Genomic DNA, 17,111 nt, shown 5'->3' with positions numbered 1-17,111 from the left:
TTCACTGTAGACATAAGCTTTATGTATACTGTGAACCCATGTGCATTTTCCTTTATTATTTGGATTTTTCAGGGAAATAGAAAAATATAAAATACATTCATTTTCTATCACTAAAATTACTGATTCTACTTTTTTTTCAGGCCTGATGGAATTGGAACTGTTTCAGTGGAAGAAAAAGAGAGATTTGAGGAAATAAAGGAAAGACTCTCTTCCCTTTTAGAGAATCAGATAAGCCATTTCAGGTATATACTCCATGAGTACAAGTGTTTGCTTGCTTATTTCGCTCAATCTTCTAATCTCCTACAAATGTGGATTATGTTGTTCTACTACTGCTCAAGAACTATCAGTTAGCTTCTCCTCCATTGCTTGCAAAATATGATCTACACATTCCTCCATCTGGGATCTCCTTCTCAGCCTGCCTTTCAATTTCCACAACTCATTAGGTAGACCCCACCGCCTGCAATATCCATTCTGCTCACAGTGTCTTCTCAGCCTTGCATAAGCTGTTCGCTCAGCTCTAGGCACGTTTACCCCCTCTTTCTGCATCACCAGGCAAGGAGACTTTCTCATTTATTCCAACAGAGGGTGGAAAACCTGTTCATCATCTGTCCTATGCCCTAGTTACCCACCACCTGGTAAGGACATACCTTTCTCAAGTCCTTAGTTATCCTTTTATTTACGTTCTGTGAGAATAAGGACCACAGTGCAGCTGGCACAGTTTCTCAGTCAAAAAAATGAAGTACTGGCACTAAGAAACATTTGCAGGATGGAGGATAAATATCTTGATAATATTCCTTTTTTTCCCTGATTATAGAGGGCTTAATAGAACTTAATGGTCAAAAACAATTTTGCCTTTTTCTATTACTCTCATCATTAGATCCTATAAAATGCTGCCATGTCAATGTATTGTATCTTATAGCACATCTGTCATGCTGTGGATATGTAATTTGGAATCATTTCATATGAACTTATTGAAAAAAAATCTAGTTAATATTGCCCTCAACAGTTTGAAAACACTATGATTTAACCATGTGAATGGTGTGTGGCTGCTCTGAGTCTCAGTTTCTTTATTTGTAATATGAAAAACTTAGACTCTGTGATTTTTTAAAATGATCCTGAAGGAAAAAATTATCAGAGGATAGACTGTTCATCTGTTTCCCTGCATTAGTGACTTCAGCTGGAGCTGGTACCACCAACTTAAGGTAAATGAATGAGGGAGGATTTACTTTGTCATGATAATTGTACCTGGGGCAGTCATTCATTGCTGTATTTAGAAATGCTGTGCATGGGACAGAATTGTTGGAGAATTATGAGAATTATTCTGTCCAAAAGGCCAATAAATTCACATTAGCAAACACATTTGCAAGGAATATATATGCATTTGCTGCCAAAATTAGTATCTTTCAGGTTGCATAGACACCATTATATTCATTGTGTATGTCATTTAATGAAAATATGTAGTTTTTCTGTTGTTGGCATTACTGAGACACAGCTCATTCAGTTGAATATCTGTATCAGAAACTATGTAAGTCTCCATGGTTATTTGTAGTAGTGATTTCATGTGCAAGTAACAGATCCCACCTCATATTGGTTTAAACTAATAGATGTATATATGTTCACTTACACACAGGTCTCAGATAAGGGGAACTTCAGTACAGGCTGAATTTAGTAGCCAGAGCTCCATTTCTTTGTGTTTCTCATATGGCTGTCTTTTTTCATGGAGTAGCTTTAGCCCTTGATGGGTAGCAAGACCAGGAATTCCTGACCTCCCATCCATACATGGAGGTTTAAAGGGAAGCTAGTAGAGGCTCTCTCTTTCTGTGATTCTCTCTTAAGATGGAAAGCTGCCGTAGAAGATGCTGGCAAACCACCTCTCATATCTCATTTGCCCCAGACAGGTCATAGGCCTGGTCCCTAACCCAACCCAGGGGCCAGGGGAAGCCCATGCGCTGGGTGCTTTCTCAGTGACAAGCCGTGGGACCACCATGACTGAGTCAGCCTGGTCAGAGCCAGCCCACCAGGGGCCTGCCACCGCAGTGGGAGTGGTGAAGTGTGAAAGTTGTGTCCGACTCTCTGCAACCCCATGGACTGTAGCCTGCCAGCCTCCTCTGTCCATGGGATTTTTTCCAGACAAGAATACTGGAGTGGGTTGCCATTCCTTCTCCAGGGACTCTTCCCAGCCCAGGGATCAAACCCAACTCTCCTGCATTGCAAGCAGATTCTTTACCATCTGAGCCAGCAGAATGACTATTGTCCACATCATTTATTGTATTCATTTCCTCTCTCTTACGGTTTTATTTCTCTGCTTTTCTGTGTAAAGTCTGTAAAGATGTACTCGAATTCTTTTTCATTTTTATTTCTTTGATGTACTAAAGATAAGAGCTAAACCAAACAGCTCTAGATATTTTGGGCTGACTTTTATATTCCCTTTTGATATATGTAGAGTTTGTATAAATTTTATGAGTTTTGTTTTTCCTGAGTCCATAGAAAACTGGATAAGAGGAAATGAGGTTAAAATAAAACAGAAGAAATTTTAGGGATCCATATAGACAAATTTAGAAGCATATTTAAATTATCCATGAAGATTTTCCTAAGGATTCTATCAAATGATCTTCCTTAGCCACTTATCAATACATTAAAATTTAGAAAGAACATAAATTACTTATCAACTCACACTAAAGAATAACCAGAGTACTATTAATAACTCTTGAATAAAAAATTTATTCAGGCCCCACTGTGTTTCAGAAATGAATTTCAAAGACACAGATAAAGTAAGGCAAATTAAATTAAACATAAATGAGGGACTTCTGGTTAAAGACAGCAGGTTAAATGCATGTCTGGCTCAGCTTCCTAATAGAACTTAACCAAAATAACAGAACAGTATTTTTCAGGAGATAGAGACCTACAAAGACAAGAGTAAGAGAGGAAAAAATGGAAAAAAAGTTTAAAATGTGGAAGTCAGATGAATGGGTGGTATCTAATTTAGCCACCCAGGAAAAACTGGAAGTCGGGAAAAAGAGAGAAGCAATCTGATTTATGTCATACAATCGCCAAAACGTTTGGAACTGCCAGTTGTAAACCCGCCTGGAAATTAAGAGTAGGATGATTTGCTGTAAATCTGCTTAAAACATACTTAGATCCCCAGATCTCTTTTCTAACTCATCAGCTAGGCTGCTGCCCCTCCCCTTCCCTAGCAGAGCACTGCAGGTTTTTTTTCCCTAGAGAGGGTAAAATTAGAGGGTACCTGGGCTGAGGTGGAGGAGGGGAGGAAACAGGCACAGTTGGAGTTCAGGATTATATAGAAACATGGGGATTAAATAAATGTTTATTCTGAAATCTGAGATTCACAGCCTTCTCCTTCCACCTCACGCACTTGGCACCCAAAATGCTGGCAGGCAGGCAAACAGGCTTATGCCTTCCATACATATTATAAGTGTCTTCCCCTGGGACTCTGACTAACACAAGAGAAAAGCCCTAAAGCTGTGAAAAATAAAGACTCCCACAAAACAGCTCAGCTCTAGTCCCTGTCAGCAAAGACCACAGTCTACACATACCCACCTAGGTGCATTTAGCTTCTGTTCAGTTATTTAATAATGCAGTTTTGAAAATGATCAGACAGCCAAGGTAAAGCTTCAGATATTTGGGGAAAGTATTTGCTGTAGGGCTCAAAGCCCAAACAAGTAATACAAAACAGCAACTTGGGGGAAAAAACGGACCAAATGGGAAAAAGAAAATGGTGGAGGAGGTGGTGGGAATCTATTATTAATATATTTGGAGAGATTTGAGAATATAGAGCGTTTATGAAACAAAAACAAGACTTTAAAAAAAATCTTAAGGAAAATTAAGAGCTCTTAGAAATTGATGCAGATGACACAAATAATACATACACACTATTGAGAAATTAAGTTAATGAAACCTCCCAAAAAGTAGGAGAGTGAGAAGGATAGGAAAATAGGAATACAGTTGGCCCTTCCTGTCCTCAGGTTTCACATCCCTGACTGGATCGATTTGGATTAGTTGAATCTGCACATATACAGGGCTGATTGTACTGCACCATTTTATATAAGGGAATTGAGTATCTGTGGATTTTTGCATCCATGGGGGTCCTTGAATCAATCCCCTACAGATACTAAGGGAAAGCTCTACAAAGACAGGAAAAAATGAAGGATCTGCTTAGGCGTTTCATCATCATAAATAATAGGAATTCCAGAAACAGTTAAGGCTGAAGGTAGGAAATTATCAATAAAGTTATTCTAAACAATTTTCCAGAATTAAGACACATAAGTGTTCAGGTTAAAAGAGTTCATTGAGTACCAAGCACAATGAATTAAAATAGACACTCTTTAGAGTATGTTATGAATTTTCACAATCTTGAACATAAAAGTGGGGATCCCAAAGCACAAAAAAATCAAGAATCAAAATTACTTCTCAACACTGATTTGTTCTACAACAGTTTTTTGTTTGTTTTGTACTTTATTTCATATTTTATTTTGATATTATTTTATATTTACAGAAGTGTTGCAGAGCAAGGACAGAAAGTTCCTGTATATGCATCTCCCAGGTTCACCTAAAATTAACATCTTAATGTAACTTAAAAAAATTACATTGACACATACAATAACATTAAAACCTACTATGTGCTGGGCAGTGAACAAATTTTTTTAAATGATCCTTTTCTTCAGCTTTCATTTTGATGGGAGGAGCAGTACTGATATTCAGGAAGCAATGCATCAGTGACTTCACAATTTTGAGAAAAAATTATTTCCAGCCTAAAATTCTATGCTAGTAAATGTCTCCATTAAGGGTAGAAAGAAAAGAAAGTGAAGTCGCTCAGTCACATTCGACTCTTTGCCACCCTGGACTATAGCCTACCAGGCTCCTTCGTCCATGGGATTTTCCAGGCAAGAATATTGGAGTGGGTTGCCATTTCCTTCTCCAGGGGATCTTCCCCACTCAGGGATCAAACACGGGTCTCCCGCACTGTAGGCAGACGCTTTACCATCTGAGCCACCAGGGAAGCCATTAAGGGTAGTGGTAGGATAATGATATTTTTAGGATATCATAAAATAATGATGCTTTCAAAACACGTGCTCCCCATATTCCCTTTCTGGAGAATAAAATTTACCAAGACAAAGGAGAAGACAAAGAGGGAGAATTAAGATGTATATAAAAACAAAATTAAAAGAGACAAATTTAGCAAAGTATTAATTATAAACAAAAATAGTGGCACATAGAAAGTAATCATATTAAATACATCTCAGTTATCTAGGACATTTATATAATTAATGTAGATTGTGAATTTAGATCTAACCCACAGAAATGATGTAACTGCATCAGAAGGGTAGGAGGAACTGAAATTATGTTCAGGGTGGTACAAAGTGGTCTTTAAAAAAAGCAACTTTACATCCAAGATGGAATAATGGGATGATCTTTACCTTTCACCTGAAACGATTTTTTAAAGACAAAATATATGGGAAAAAATGCTTTTCAAGCTAGTAAATGTAAGACAGTGAATAACAATGATTCCTAAGAGATGGGAGACAATGAAGAGGCCCTTTAATTGCCCTAGCTGGACGGACTTCCCTTGTGGCTCAGCTGGTGAAGAATCCGCCTGCAATGTGGGAGACCTGGGTTGGAAAGATCCCCTGGAGAAGGGAAAGGCTACCCACTCCAGTATTCTGGCCTGGGTTGAAAAGAGTCAGACATGACTGAGTGACTTTCACTTTCACCTGGGTTTCCCTTATGGCTCAGCTGGTAAAGAATCTGCCTGCAATGTGGGAGACCTGGGTTTGATCCCTGGGTTGAAAAGATCCCCCGGAAAAGGGAGAGGCTACCCACTCTAGTGGCCATGTATAGATGTGAGAGTTGGACTATAAAGAAAGCTGAGCACCGAAGAATTGATGCTTTTGAACTGTGGTGTTGGAGAAGACTCTTGAGAGTCCCTTGGACTGCAAGGAGATCCAACCAGTCCATCCTAAAGAAGAGTCCTGGGTGTTCATTGGAAGGACTGATGTTGAAGCTGAAACTCCAATCCTTTGGCCACCTGATATGAAGAGCTGACTCATTTGAAAAGACCCTGATGCTGGGAAAGGTTGAAGGCAGGCGGAGAACGGGACGACAGAGGATGAGATAGTTGGATGGCATCACTGAGTCAATGGACATGGGTTTGGGTGGACTCCGAGAGTTGGTGATGGACATCCGGGAGGCCTGGAGTGCTGTGGTCCATTGGGTCACAGAGGTCAGACACCACTGACTGACTGAACTGACCTGAACCCACTCTAGTATTCTGGCCTGGAGAATTCCATGGACTGTATAGTCCATGGGGTTACAAAGAGTAGAACACAATTGAGAGCCTTTCACTTCAATACCAGGACAGTGTTTCTAGATTATGATCCAGGAAGGAGGAATCTGGGCAGATCCCAGTGATACCCTGACTTGAGGAGACAGAGCTGAGAGTCCAGAAGTATAAGGCAGCCACAGTTTTCAACTCAAAGTTCTAAAGGAGAGAGTAGACCTGCAACTATTTGCTGAGGGTCCCCCTGGAGTCTTCAGCTAAGTAATGATCTGTGCATGAATGTGAAGAAACTGTTCAAAGTTGTGCAAAGAATTATGTGAAAGAATTATAAGGGATTTCTTTACACAGGGCTAGGGCTAGTTCCCAGAGAAGGCAATGGCACCCCACTCCAGTACTCTTGCCTGGAAAAAACCATGGATGGAGGAGCCTGGTGGGCGGCAGTCCATGGGGTCGCTAAGAGTCAGACAGGACTGAGCGACTTCACTTTGACTTTTCACTTTCATGCACTGGAGAAGGAAATGGCAACCCACTCCAGTGTTCTTGCCTGGAGAATCCCAGGGACGGGGGAGCCTGGTGGGCTGCCATCTATGGGGTCACACAGAGTCAGACACAACTTAAGCGACTTAGCAGCAGCAGCAGCAGGGCTAGTTTCAGTTTTCAGTATCTAAGTTAGAAGCCTAAATCATGAGCATCAGGTCGAATACAGATGGTTTTGCCTCAGTAGTGGGAAAAAAAATTAGCCCTAGAATAAACACTGTCATGGTCTTTCCTAAGGAGGTTTAAAACCAAGATTCATATAATAAAACTATTTGCAAGTAATTTAACTGCCTTCCAAAACAAAATGCAAGAATATTTAAAGGAATACAAAAGTTTTCAGCCACCAATATGGCAAAGCAACAGTGTCTAGCATCCAGTCAGAAATTTCTCAGCATACAAAGAAATAGTAAAATACAACAATAAAGAGGATAAATACAAGCAAAAGTGAAAATGACACTGAAGACAGAATTAGTGAACAACAGTATTAAAATAATTATTGTTACTGCATGCCATATGTTTAAGCTGTTAAAGGCATCATGGGAAACCTACAGCTAATATCATACATAATGGTAGAAAAGGAAGACAAGACTATGTACTCAAAAATCAGTAACTTATGTGGTGTAGAGTCCAGTAATAGACTCACATACATATATGGTCAGTGAATTTTTGACAAATGTATAAATAATTTGCAAAGTATACTTTATTCAACACATGAAACTGACTATTGAATATCCAAATGTAAAATAACAACCTGTATCCATACCTCACACTTGGTCCAAAATTTAATTCAAGATGGATAGACATAGAAAACAAAATCTGTGTCATTGGACTAAGCACAGGTGCTTAAATGCAACACCAAAATCATGATTCATAAATAGAAAGATATTACCTTGAATTTTATCAACATTAAGAACTTTTGATCTTCCAAAGACACTGTAAGGTAACCTCAGAATGGGAGAAAATATTTGTACAATACATATTCCTCAAAAGACTTCTATCAACAATATATAACACTTTTTTCGTTTTTTTTTAGCTGTGCCGCATGACTTGCTGAATTTCAGTTCTCTGACCAGGGATTGAACCTGGACCACAGCAGTAAAGGCCTAGAATCCTCAGTCACCAGGGAACTCCCTATAAATAACTCTTAAAACGATAAGAAATAACGCAACCCAATAGAAAGTTGTTCTGACAGATACTTCACTGAAAATGTATCATGGTGAAAAGGCACATAAAAATAGACTCAACATCATTACTCTTTAGGGAACTACAACCTAAACCCACACTGATTGACAGAAATGTAAAATGATACAACTCACTTTGTAAAATAGTTTGCGATTTTTAAAAAATGAAACACCTGAAGTATGACCTAGTTAGTCCATTTTTAGGTATTTCCCCAAGAGAAATGATGGCATATACCCACAAAAAGACTTTGATATGAATATTTATACCAGCATTTTCATAGTAGCCAAATTATGGAAACAAGTCAGGTGACCATCAACAAAGAATGGATAAAAAAAAAATATTAGAATACTTCTGAGAAATGAAAAGGAATGAAATATTGATGCATTGCAATAGCATGAAAGGATATCAAAACAGTTATGCTGAGAGAAATCAGACCTAAAAAGTTCACACTATATGATTTCTCTTAACATGGAATTATAGAAAATATAAGCTAAATGACAGTAAATGAGCAATTGCCTGGGCCCCAGGAGTTGGAAGGAAACGTTGGGGGTCATGAATATGAATATTGTGTTGATTGTCCTGATGGGTTCACACATGTATGCCTTGCATACATATTGTCAAAATTTATCAAATTGAATACTTTATAAATATGTGTAGTTCATTCTACATCACTTATACCTCTAAATCTATATTTTTTAAGTTAAGTACTTCTCTTTCATAATGAGAAGTTAGTAGGATAATATCTAAAATTGGAAAATTAAAATTTTGAAATGTTATCATGTAGGTCAGGAATATGACATTTAAATACCAAAAGAATCAGCTAAAAGTTTAGGACATGTTTTCCTAGAGAAATTACTTGAAAAGTGGGATGGAACTGACAAAAACAGGTTTTTCATAAAAATTCCCTTAGAAGAAGTTTCCTTTGAGGCTATGTGCATATATAACTTTGATAAAAATAGATGCTGTATTTAAATTTTAATATAAAGTTCAAAGAAAAGAAATAGTTTAATCATTGGGCAGATCTATGCAGGCTCATTTATCTGTGTAATTAATTGACTAAAGTGAAAATCAGGGTGACTTTAATTTATTCAGATTAGGTATTAAATTTGGTTGAATTTTATTTGATAATTGAGTGTTTTTCATTTTGCTTAGCTATTAGAGAGCTATCAAAGTGGTAAAAACCCAAAATATTTATCCTGAAAAGCAGAACAAAATGATTCCCTTCTTTTCAAACTTGTTTTGTGAGGATTAATTAAGCTTCTGTATAGTTATTTTCTGTATTTTACTGATTCAGGATTACTTGTACTCTGTAAATGTGTTAAATTATTTACACATCATGTGCAGCTAATGCTAATTCAGAACATACCCAGTGGGACCTCAGAGCCCTGAAATGCTAAATGTAATCTGGGGATCAATAACATTCCATTCATAAAATGTGTCACCCACAGTTAATGGAAATAAACAATAGGAAAGACAATGGGTGGATTATGCAAATATGCTGAAAAGATTTAAGCAGGAGGAGGGGACTACAAGAACCCAATTGGTGTTTTATTTAAGCATGGATTAAGGTTTATGGTATACAAAATGACTAAAACTACTTTCCTAATTTGCTAATACTCTAAAGAAAAACACCAGTGGGGTGGGAGTGGGGGGCAGGGAACTCTATCAAAATAAATTGGTGATATTTTTTATGTATGGGTGGGGCAGAGGGTTAAGAGGTGCAGAGAGGCAAGATTAAATGAAGGAGAATTTTAACAGTAAATGAAATGATGCACAGTATTCTAAAGAGAAATGTGAGTGGCTAGATTTATGTGCCACTTATTTGCACTTATCTGACACTAATGAAAGTTTCACAAAACTAAAACCTAGTCTGAATATAAATTCAACTACTGCTTTGTGATGAATCAGTCTTTCCGTCTAAAATTTGGGTCCAGTAAAAGAACTTGAGCTTAAACTATGTGTGCTTTGGAGAGAAAGGTCTGCAAATTACAGTGCGAAAAGTAATCATTCCCATGATAATCATGTCTTAGAAAATATGTCTACTGAGCCCTTGGATAATGGCAGAAGGCATGGCAATGAGTAAACTTTCCAAGTTATTAGTTTGAAGGTGTCTAAGTCAGAGCAAAATGGCACCAGCTGCCTCAAGCTCTTGATCTTGGGCGCGAGAGTGGGGTGAGTGGAAGAGATCCAGGGAGGGAGGCTTTGCTGAACCTAGCTGGACAAGGGAGGCGCTCCTGCAGGCTGAAATGGCTGACATTCTGTGCTCTCCAAGTGGAAGGTGACCCTAAGAGGGACCCCTTGTAAAAAGCAGTAAACCTGCCCCTACCGCGTGGCAGCTGACTTAGGAGGAGCCCACGCACACTCCCAGTTCCGACCCTGATTTCAGAATATCCACGTGGCCCGCCCTCCCGTTATCCGTGTGTGTGAGGATTACATGAGACGAGAAATACTTTGGATAAATGACTTCTGGCCAAAGAGCTGCAAAAGGTGGGAGGGGTGGGGCGGGGTGGGGGCGGAGCAACACCAGCGGAGCCTGGCAAGTATGAGGAAGGGTGGGGAGCCGGGACCTTGCTTCCTGCAGAAGTTAGATATGTGGTGTGGGTTTCCATCTTGAAATCACACATGAGTGCACGAGCAAGTGGGGGAAATCATTTTATTTTATCACAGAGTTTGAGCAGCAAAATACGTAAACAAGAAATCAGAAGGAAATGCATTTTAGGTTTCCCTTATAGGACCTTAGGGATTCCGCTTTGATTACCATATTTTTCCCTGTACCTGTATCATTGAAACTTGAGAATCTTTTTCATCACAGTTTATACCTTTCCTGTTTTAAGACATTTAACTCATGGGACTATATAAATTTCAGCAGTTAAAATTCCCTGCATGGGTCGGTGCCCTTTTAACCACGTTCTGCTGTTCTTCAATAATGCCAAGTAATCGAAAAGAATTATTTAGCAGTCTTGGATATTACATGTTTGACTCTTTTGTTCCTCCTTTTTTTAAAGATACTGTTTTCCCTTTGGAAGACCTGAGGGTGCGCTGAAAGCCACACTTTCATTACTTGAAAGGGTATGTTTGAACATGACTTTGTAAGTATATTTGCATTCTCAGTGGCTGTGTAGTTATTGAACTAGGCTGACGGTCCCATTCCTTAGGAGTGTCATATCCTCTAGGTTTGTTGCATTTCATCAGTTTCTCACTTTTTCTTACTACGTTCAAATTCTATATCTTCCTTTTCCTCTCCAAAACCTTTCTGAAGCCTGCACCACTGCCATCCTGAGTTTGTAGCATCCTTTTGGTAATATCCATTTTTCCCACCTCTTTGTTCCCCCTCAGGAAATAGTCACTTTTTATTTCAGTTTAATATAATCATCTGTTTCTCAGACTTTACAGTTGTCTTTTATTATCCCCCCTTATTTGTACTTCTGCCTGCCATATTCCTCATATCTGTAAGAGTTCTCGGCATTTAATATTCACACACGTATCATTTCTTTCATTCTCAATTTGCCTCAAAATTTATTTCAATTCTATGTATGTGTTACTTTGAGTGAATTCACAAATGACAGAAATTGATGATCATAGAAGTCATGAAATTATATAAGTGTATGAAAAGTAAACAGCAAATAAGGCTTTATATCCATGTTAAAAATCATTATTAGTGAAAGTATATTCTCCACTGCTGTTTCTGTGGTAGATTAGGTGAGAAAGGGAAATATCATTTCATCTAGTTATAAAAGTATTCACATGCTAGTTGAAAACTAGCAGTTGAGTAATGTGGACAAGTTTTATTCCTTATCCATATTAAAAAGTATATCTAGCGATCATCTCTGTCTCATGATTTGATTATTCTGGTCTTGGTTTGTTGACTTCAAAGCGCTGTTCTTACTGATTTTTCTGCTCAAGGAATTCCAGGTAATGCATTATTTATTCACACCTCTCTGAAAAGCAAAAAGGGGAGACAGTGTTCAGTGATTTAAGAATTTAGGAGAGGAGAGCTAGAACTGAGGACTGAAGTGAGATCTTTGGAATACAGATTAGTGTTATCTATCTGTCTCTGTCTTATCCTTGATCTCTGTGAACTATGTGATAGAAATATTATTGTCATAACTATTTTAATAGAATTGTTATAGTATTAAAAGCTGTCTGTAACTCAGACTTTTCATAGTTTTCATTTCCTCCTATGCGTTAAAGTATTGTTGATGAGACAGAAGTCTTTAAAGGCAGCTTTGGTTTTTGGAAGCTCCATGGCAGAGCTTCTGTCCTTCCCCCAGCAGGGAAGAGTTAGTAATAGCAGAGATGCCCTCATGGCCTACACTGACAGGTGGCAGAATGAACAGTGACCTTCATTCCAATTATAGTAACTGATCATGTCTCTTACCGAATTGAGGAAATGGTAAGGGCTATTTCTTCATTTTCATGTCTGTACTTACTGACATCTTAGAAAAATAAAATCTGCATGTGAATTGTTGATCCTTAGGATGCCTTGAATAAACAGAGGAGGAAGCATGAAACACAGTTTGTGCCTCCCTTTTGCACGTGCCAGTCCTTTACCTGTACTTCTCCAGGAAAGCGGATTCAGTTTCCCCACACACACTTCAGACAGTGTCCAGCTTCTAGATACTATGAAATACTGCCTGATTTTAACCCTAAATACAGACGTTCAAATTTTAAAGCTGTTACTGTTATTTGAAAGCTTGGCACCATGGGGAAAGTCTAATAGTAAAATTAATCTTAAATTTTAGTAGTAATCACATTAAAAAGAATAGTGCCTGTTAATGCTTTAACTGTTGGCAGAAGGATTTATTTTTCTGGCAATAAAGAGTCTAATGTGCAGTTCTAGTTCAAGTGCCAAATATATGTCAGTGTGTTAAAGATTTTTAATATGAGAATATGAAGAAAGTTTAATTTGATAGGAGAGGAAAGTTTTAAGTGATAAAGTTTGCTGTTTTCAGAAGGAAACCTTGCCTGACAAGATGAAAACATGTTGTCAAGGATCACCAGTGCTAGAATAATTGAATGAATTTGAGTTTATAAAATTCTTCGTGCTGAGGCTGGTCAAAATAGAATGAAATAATGAAGCATGAAATGGATATCTTCATGTTCTTTTAATATTTTTTTTCAAAGTGAAAGACTGATAAAGAACACTTTAAAAAGTATTGTCTTCTTTATGTTAAGATTTTGCTATACCTGTATTTTGTAGAATTTGAATGGAAGCAAAGCAAGAAAAATCATATTACTTATAGGGAAGATAGAGGTTGACTAATTGTATAACTAAAACCTACTGTAAGCAGTTTTTTTTATCACTAGGAAAGTTTTAAGGAAAACTGTCAATGAGTCATTATAAAAGTACTTAACTGAGTTATATGTTGAATTCTGGATATAATTGCATTTTCCATTTGCCAACAGTAATACCTGTAAATAGAAAATCCAAAAATATAATTTAGGAACCCATAATAATAATTTAGGAAAGTAATCAGTTTTTGTTTTTTTTTGTTTAATTTCAGAAAGCTTCCTTTTGTTTTGACATTTGATAGTCCTTTCATTTCACTAAGACAAAGAAGTCCCCCCCGCCCCTGGTCCCCAGCAGATCAAAAGAAAGTACAATTAGTGAAAGTAGAGGTCTTGATTTTTGTAGAGTCTGTAAATAATGCTTATTTTAATGGAATTTGTGTTTACATGTATATTGCTCCAAATATTTAAGGCTTTTAAATCAAGGATGTACAAGGTACACTTTGTACAAGGACAAAAGTTTCGTCCCAAGGACTGTAACCCTCATCTGAAACAGCTGCTCTAGGCTTTGTGTTTCCCTGGAGGAAAAGTGAGTCCCACTGAATGGTAATGTAGCCTGTGGGCGTTTTTGATGTCCTTACAGGAGGCTTAGACAGGAGGAGCCAAGACTCAGAGATTACTTCCCAGCTGTGAAGTGCCTCCTCATTGCCTCCCCCAAGGTTACCTGGGACCCCTTCCTACTAATAGGTTTAGGACAATTTATGTACTTGCTTTTCATATTCTATGCAGTCTCTGTCTTTCTCTCTCTCTCTCTAGGTTTTAATGAAAGATATTGCCACTCCCATACCAGCAGAAGAGGTGAAAAAAGTGGTCAGAAAATGTCTTGAGAAAGCTGCCTTGATCAATTACACGAGACTCACAGAATACGCCAAAATAGAAGGTCAGTGCAGTGAGCAATTGCTGAAGTGGCCGTGAGAGCCAACAATGCCTATTAACTGCGTTTTCTGTGAGAAGTCCTTTCCTTCCCTGAACAAACCTGTGCCATGGCAAAGGGAAATGTCTCATTAAAATCTCAGCTGGTGAACTGAAGAGCTTTTTCCTATTCATTGCTTTAATATGCCTCCTGGGACTCTGCTTGAATGAAAGACCCGGGATTCGTGCTTAAGTTGTCCTTTGTTCTTATTTTGAGTTTTGAAGAAACCAAAACGTGTTTTCATGGGTTGTATTTTTTGACATTACAGTGAGTATGTCTAACATTTAAAGGATGGGCAGTGTATTCATTCTTGGTCTATAACAGTGTACTGTTACATAATTTCATTTTCGGTTCTGCAGCATCTCTCAGAGAAAAGAGGAAACTTGTTGATTATGGTGAGGGCTGAAACAAACTGATAGAATGTCCTTGCAACTTTTAATTGCTTACAGTATATTGATGCATTTGAAAGATTAGATCTCTTGAGAGGATTGTGCATTTTTTTCTCTTTCTTCAGGTTTTATTCATTAAGGATAATTCATTTTCTTCATTAAGGTTTAAGATGCTTAGAAATACATAGATTGAAATTTGTGGCAAAGTCACACAATCAGCTCTTATCTAACCGTCCTTTGACTGATATAATTAAAAGCAATAGAAATGACCTCAGATTCTCTAATTATCAGAAAACTAGCTTGTGTAGTACATGTAGCTTTAACTTAGGAAAGAAAAAGTTTATGGTGTTAAATAGTTATCTCTAAAAATAAAAAATAATTGTCCATTAGAAAAAATTGTAATAACTTCTAATATAAAAGTGTTTTTAATGAATTATAAGTTTATTAATTAGTTGATATTATGATAGATTCATCAAAATTGGGATGGTGAAATAGATGATTATAATTGGCTGTGTTATATCCTTTTTTCTCTCCAAACCTGATCAGGCTTTCTAACGAGCACGTGATAACCAACCTCCTGAGTGATTAACAAAAAAGCCATCCCGTCACTATAGCAACCAATATTATATCACGAGAGTAACAACATGAGACCTCCTTAGTTACCAGTTTAACTTCATTAATTATGATATCATGTTGTGTTAAAGCAAAAGCGATTAATATTAGATCATTTGGGGAAAGTAGAAACAGATTGGTTTTCACATTTTGAATACTCATCCAAACAATTTTCATGTTTTGGGAATATTGGATTTTGTGAACATGGATTAAAAGAATTTATATAAAACTAGAGATATTAAAACTTTCAAGTTTGGCAAAGAGAAAAAACTTGTGGATAATCTGAGTAAACACAATATTGTTTTATCCAAATATTATGAACCCTGTACAAAAAACTTTGAGAATCCTTTTGGTCTTTACTATTTTAGTTAATATTTTTGACCATTACCTTATCCAACAATATTGAAAAAATATGCCATATATTTTTTATTTCTGTGTTTATTTTCTAGTTGTAGAGTCCATTTTAATATGGACAAATGAAAAATTTTTTTATACAGAGCCATGGGCTTCTTTCGTTAATCAGCTAAATAAACACACTAACAGTGTGATCAGAAAGAAATGGTTATTCTTCTGGATCACACACAAAAGCAAGTCTGTGTTAGAAAAAAGCCTAAAATAGGATCCAGTGGGGTGGGAGCAGAGAATTCTCCCACCTGTTCCTTTCTGGAGTCATCCCTCTCAGAACATTCTAGAAAAGGGATCTTAGAAATCTTGTCAGGTAGGACTGCTGAGCAGTCTCTTTTCAAAAAAAAAAAAAAAATGCATGCTTATTAGATAAGGAAAACCTTTATGCTTTTCATTTTCTCCCTTCCCCCCCTTTTTTTGTATCTTCAAAAATAGTTTTGTTTCATCCTTAGGGTCAGACCAAGAACAAACTCAACTTTAAGTTAGAAATAGGAATTGGGCTAATTTCTTTGCTTTTACATTATGGAGTGGGCAACATGGATAGACTTTGCTTTTCTCCTAAATTTTCTTCTCTTACGTTTTAGGCCCAGCAGAAAAGGAAACAGGTAATAAATGTTTGTGCATGCCTGTGCCGTTATTTTTAATGTGGTGGTGTTGTGTTTTGATATGGATGAATAGCTCTTTCCCTTTTAGAGGTCTTATTTGATCACTTTGACTGAAAAGATTTTGACTTTTGTTGGAGCTATTGCTAATGCTTTGTAGGGAAAATACAAGCCATTTATCTCTGCAAAAGTTCAGTAATATTTTTTGATATGAGTTCAAAGCAATACATGTTAGATGTATTAATGTTATGCATCAGGTTTTAAGCATGTACACTAATCTTATTTGGAGCTGTCACCAATGTTTGAAGGACTCTTACAAGTAGAAAAGAGGACCATCTTCCTTTCATCATTCCCGGAAGATAACCTGAGAGTAAAAACATATAATGCTGTTAAATAAAAAATAAGCTGCTCTTACCTTTGCAAGTTGTTCATCATAGCAGAGGTTATAAAACTCCATTCTCAAGAAATTGCTAGGAAGGAGTTCTTCTCCAGGTCTCTAAGGTTTTTTAAAGGTTTTGTTTTGTATGTATGCATACCACTTTTGCCTGTTGTAATTAATTTAATTACAGAGGCCAGTGTGTGTTCATCCCATCCATCTCTGCTTCAGATTCTTGCAGGCAAGGTCTATACTGAAATTGTTCACTGTTTTGTCTCCTACACCCAGCGCTGTGCCCATGACACAAAGTAGATACTCACTACTTGGAGAGAGACAAAAGGGCCATTAGTTAGTTCCACCTGAAAACAAAGGTGCTAGAGACAAGTGATGGACCTTTCTAATGCTAGTTTTCTCAGCTTAGTCAAATTGTGCACGAAGTCTTATAGACAAGTTTACTTGGGTGGTTTTTACCTGACGTTTTCCATTAAGGGCACTATTTCATTTTTGTTTT

The 17,111-nt window shown here is 37.3% G+C and overlaps 1 protein-coding gene across 10 annotated transcripts in view; it reads left to right on the top strand.

The window, feature by feature from the left end:
- Positions 1–17,111, top strand: part of CADPS2 (calcium dependent secretion activator 2) — a 544,800-nt gene that overhangs the window by 402,323 nt on the left and 125,366 nt on the right. For 7 of the 10 annotated variants that reach the window (XM_065938661.1, XM_065938659.1, XM_065938660.1 and 4 more), the window contains exons 14-17: positions 141–242; positions 11,020–11,083; positions 14,060–14,183; positions 16,207–16,227. In XM_065938661.1, coding sequence (XP_065794733.1) covers positions 141–242; positions 11,020–11,083; positions 14,060–14,183; positions 16,207–16,227 — 311 coding nt within the window. The remainder of the gene's footprint in view (positions 1–140; positions 243–11,019; positions 11,084–14,059; positions 14,184–16,206; positions 16,228–17,111) is intronic. The other 3 variants (XM_065938665.1, XM_065938663.1, XM_065938662.1) reach the window with 1 other exon arrangement.

The sequence above is a fragment of the Muntiacus reevesi genome, chromosome 6 (genome assembly GCF_963930625.1).
Source record: "Muntiacus reevesi chromosome 6, mMunRee1.1, whole genome shotgun sequence".
Classification (NCBI taxonomy): Eukaryota; Metazoa; Chordata; class Mammalia; order Artiodactyla; family Cervidae; genus Muntiacus; species Muntiacus reevesi.
This window is presented reverse-complemented; position numbering and strand designations above follow the sequence as displayed.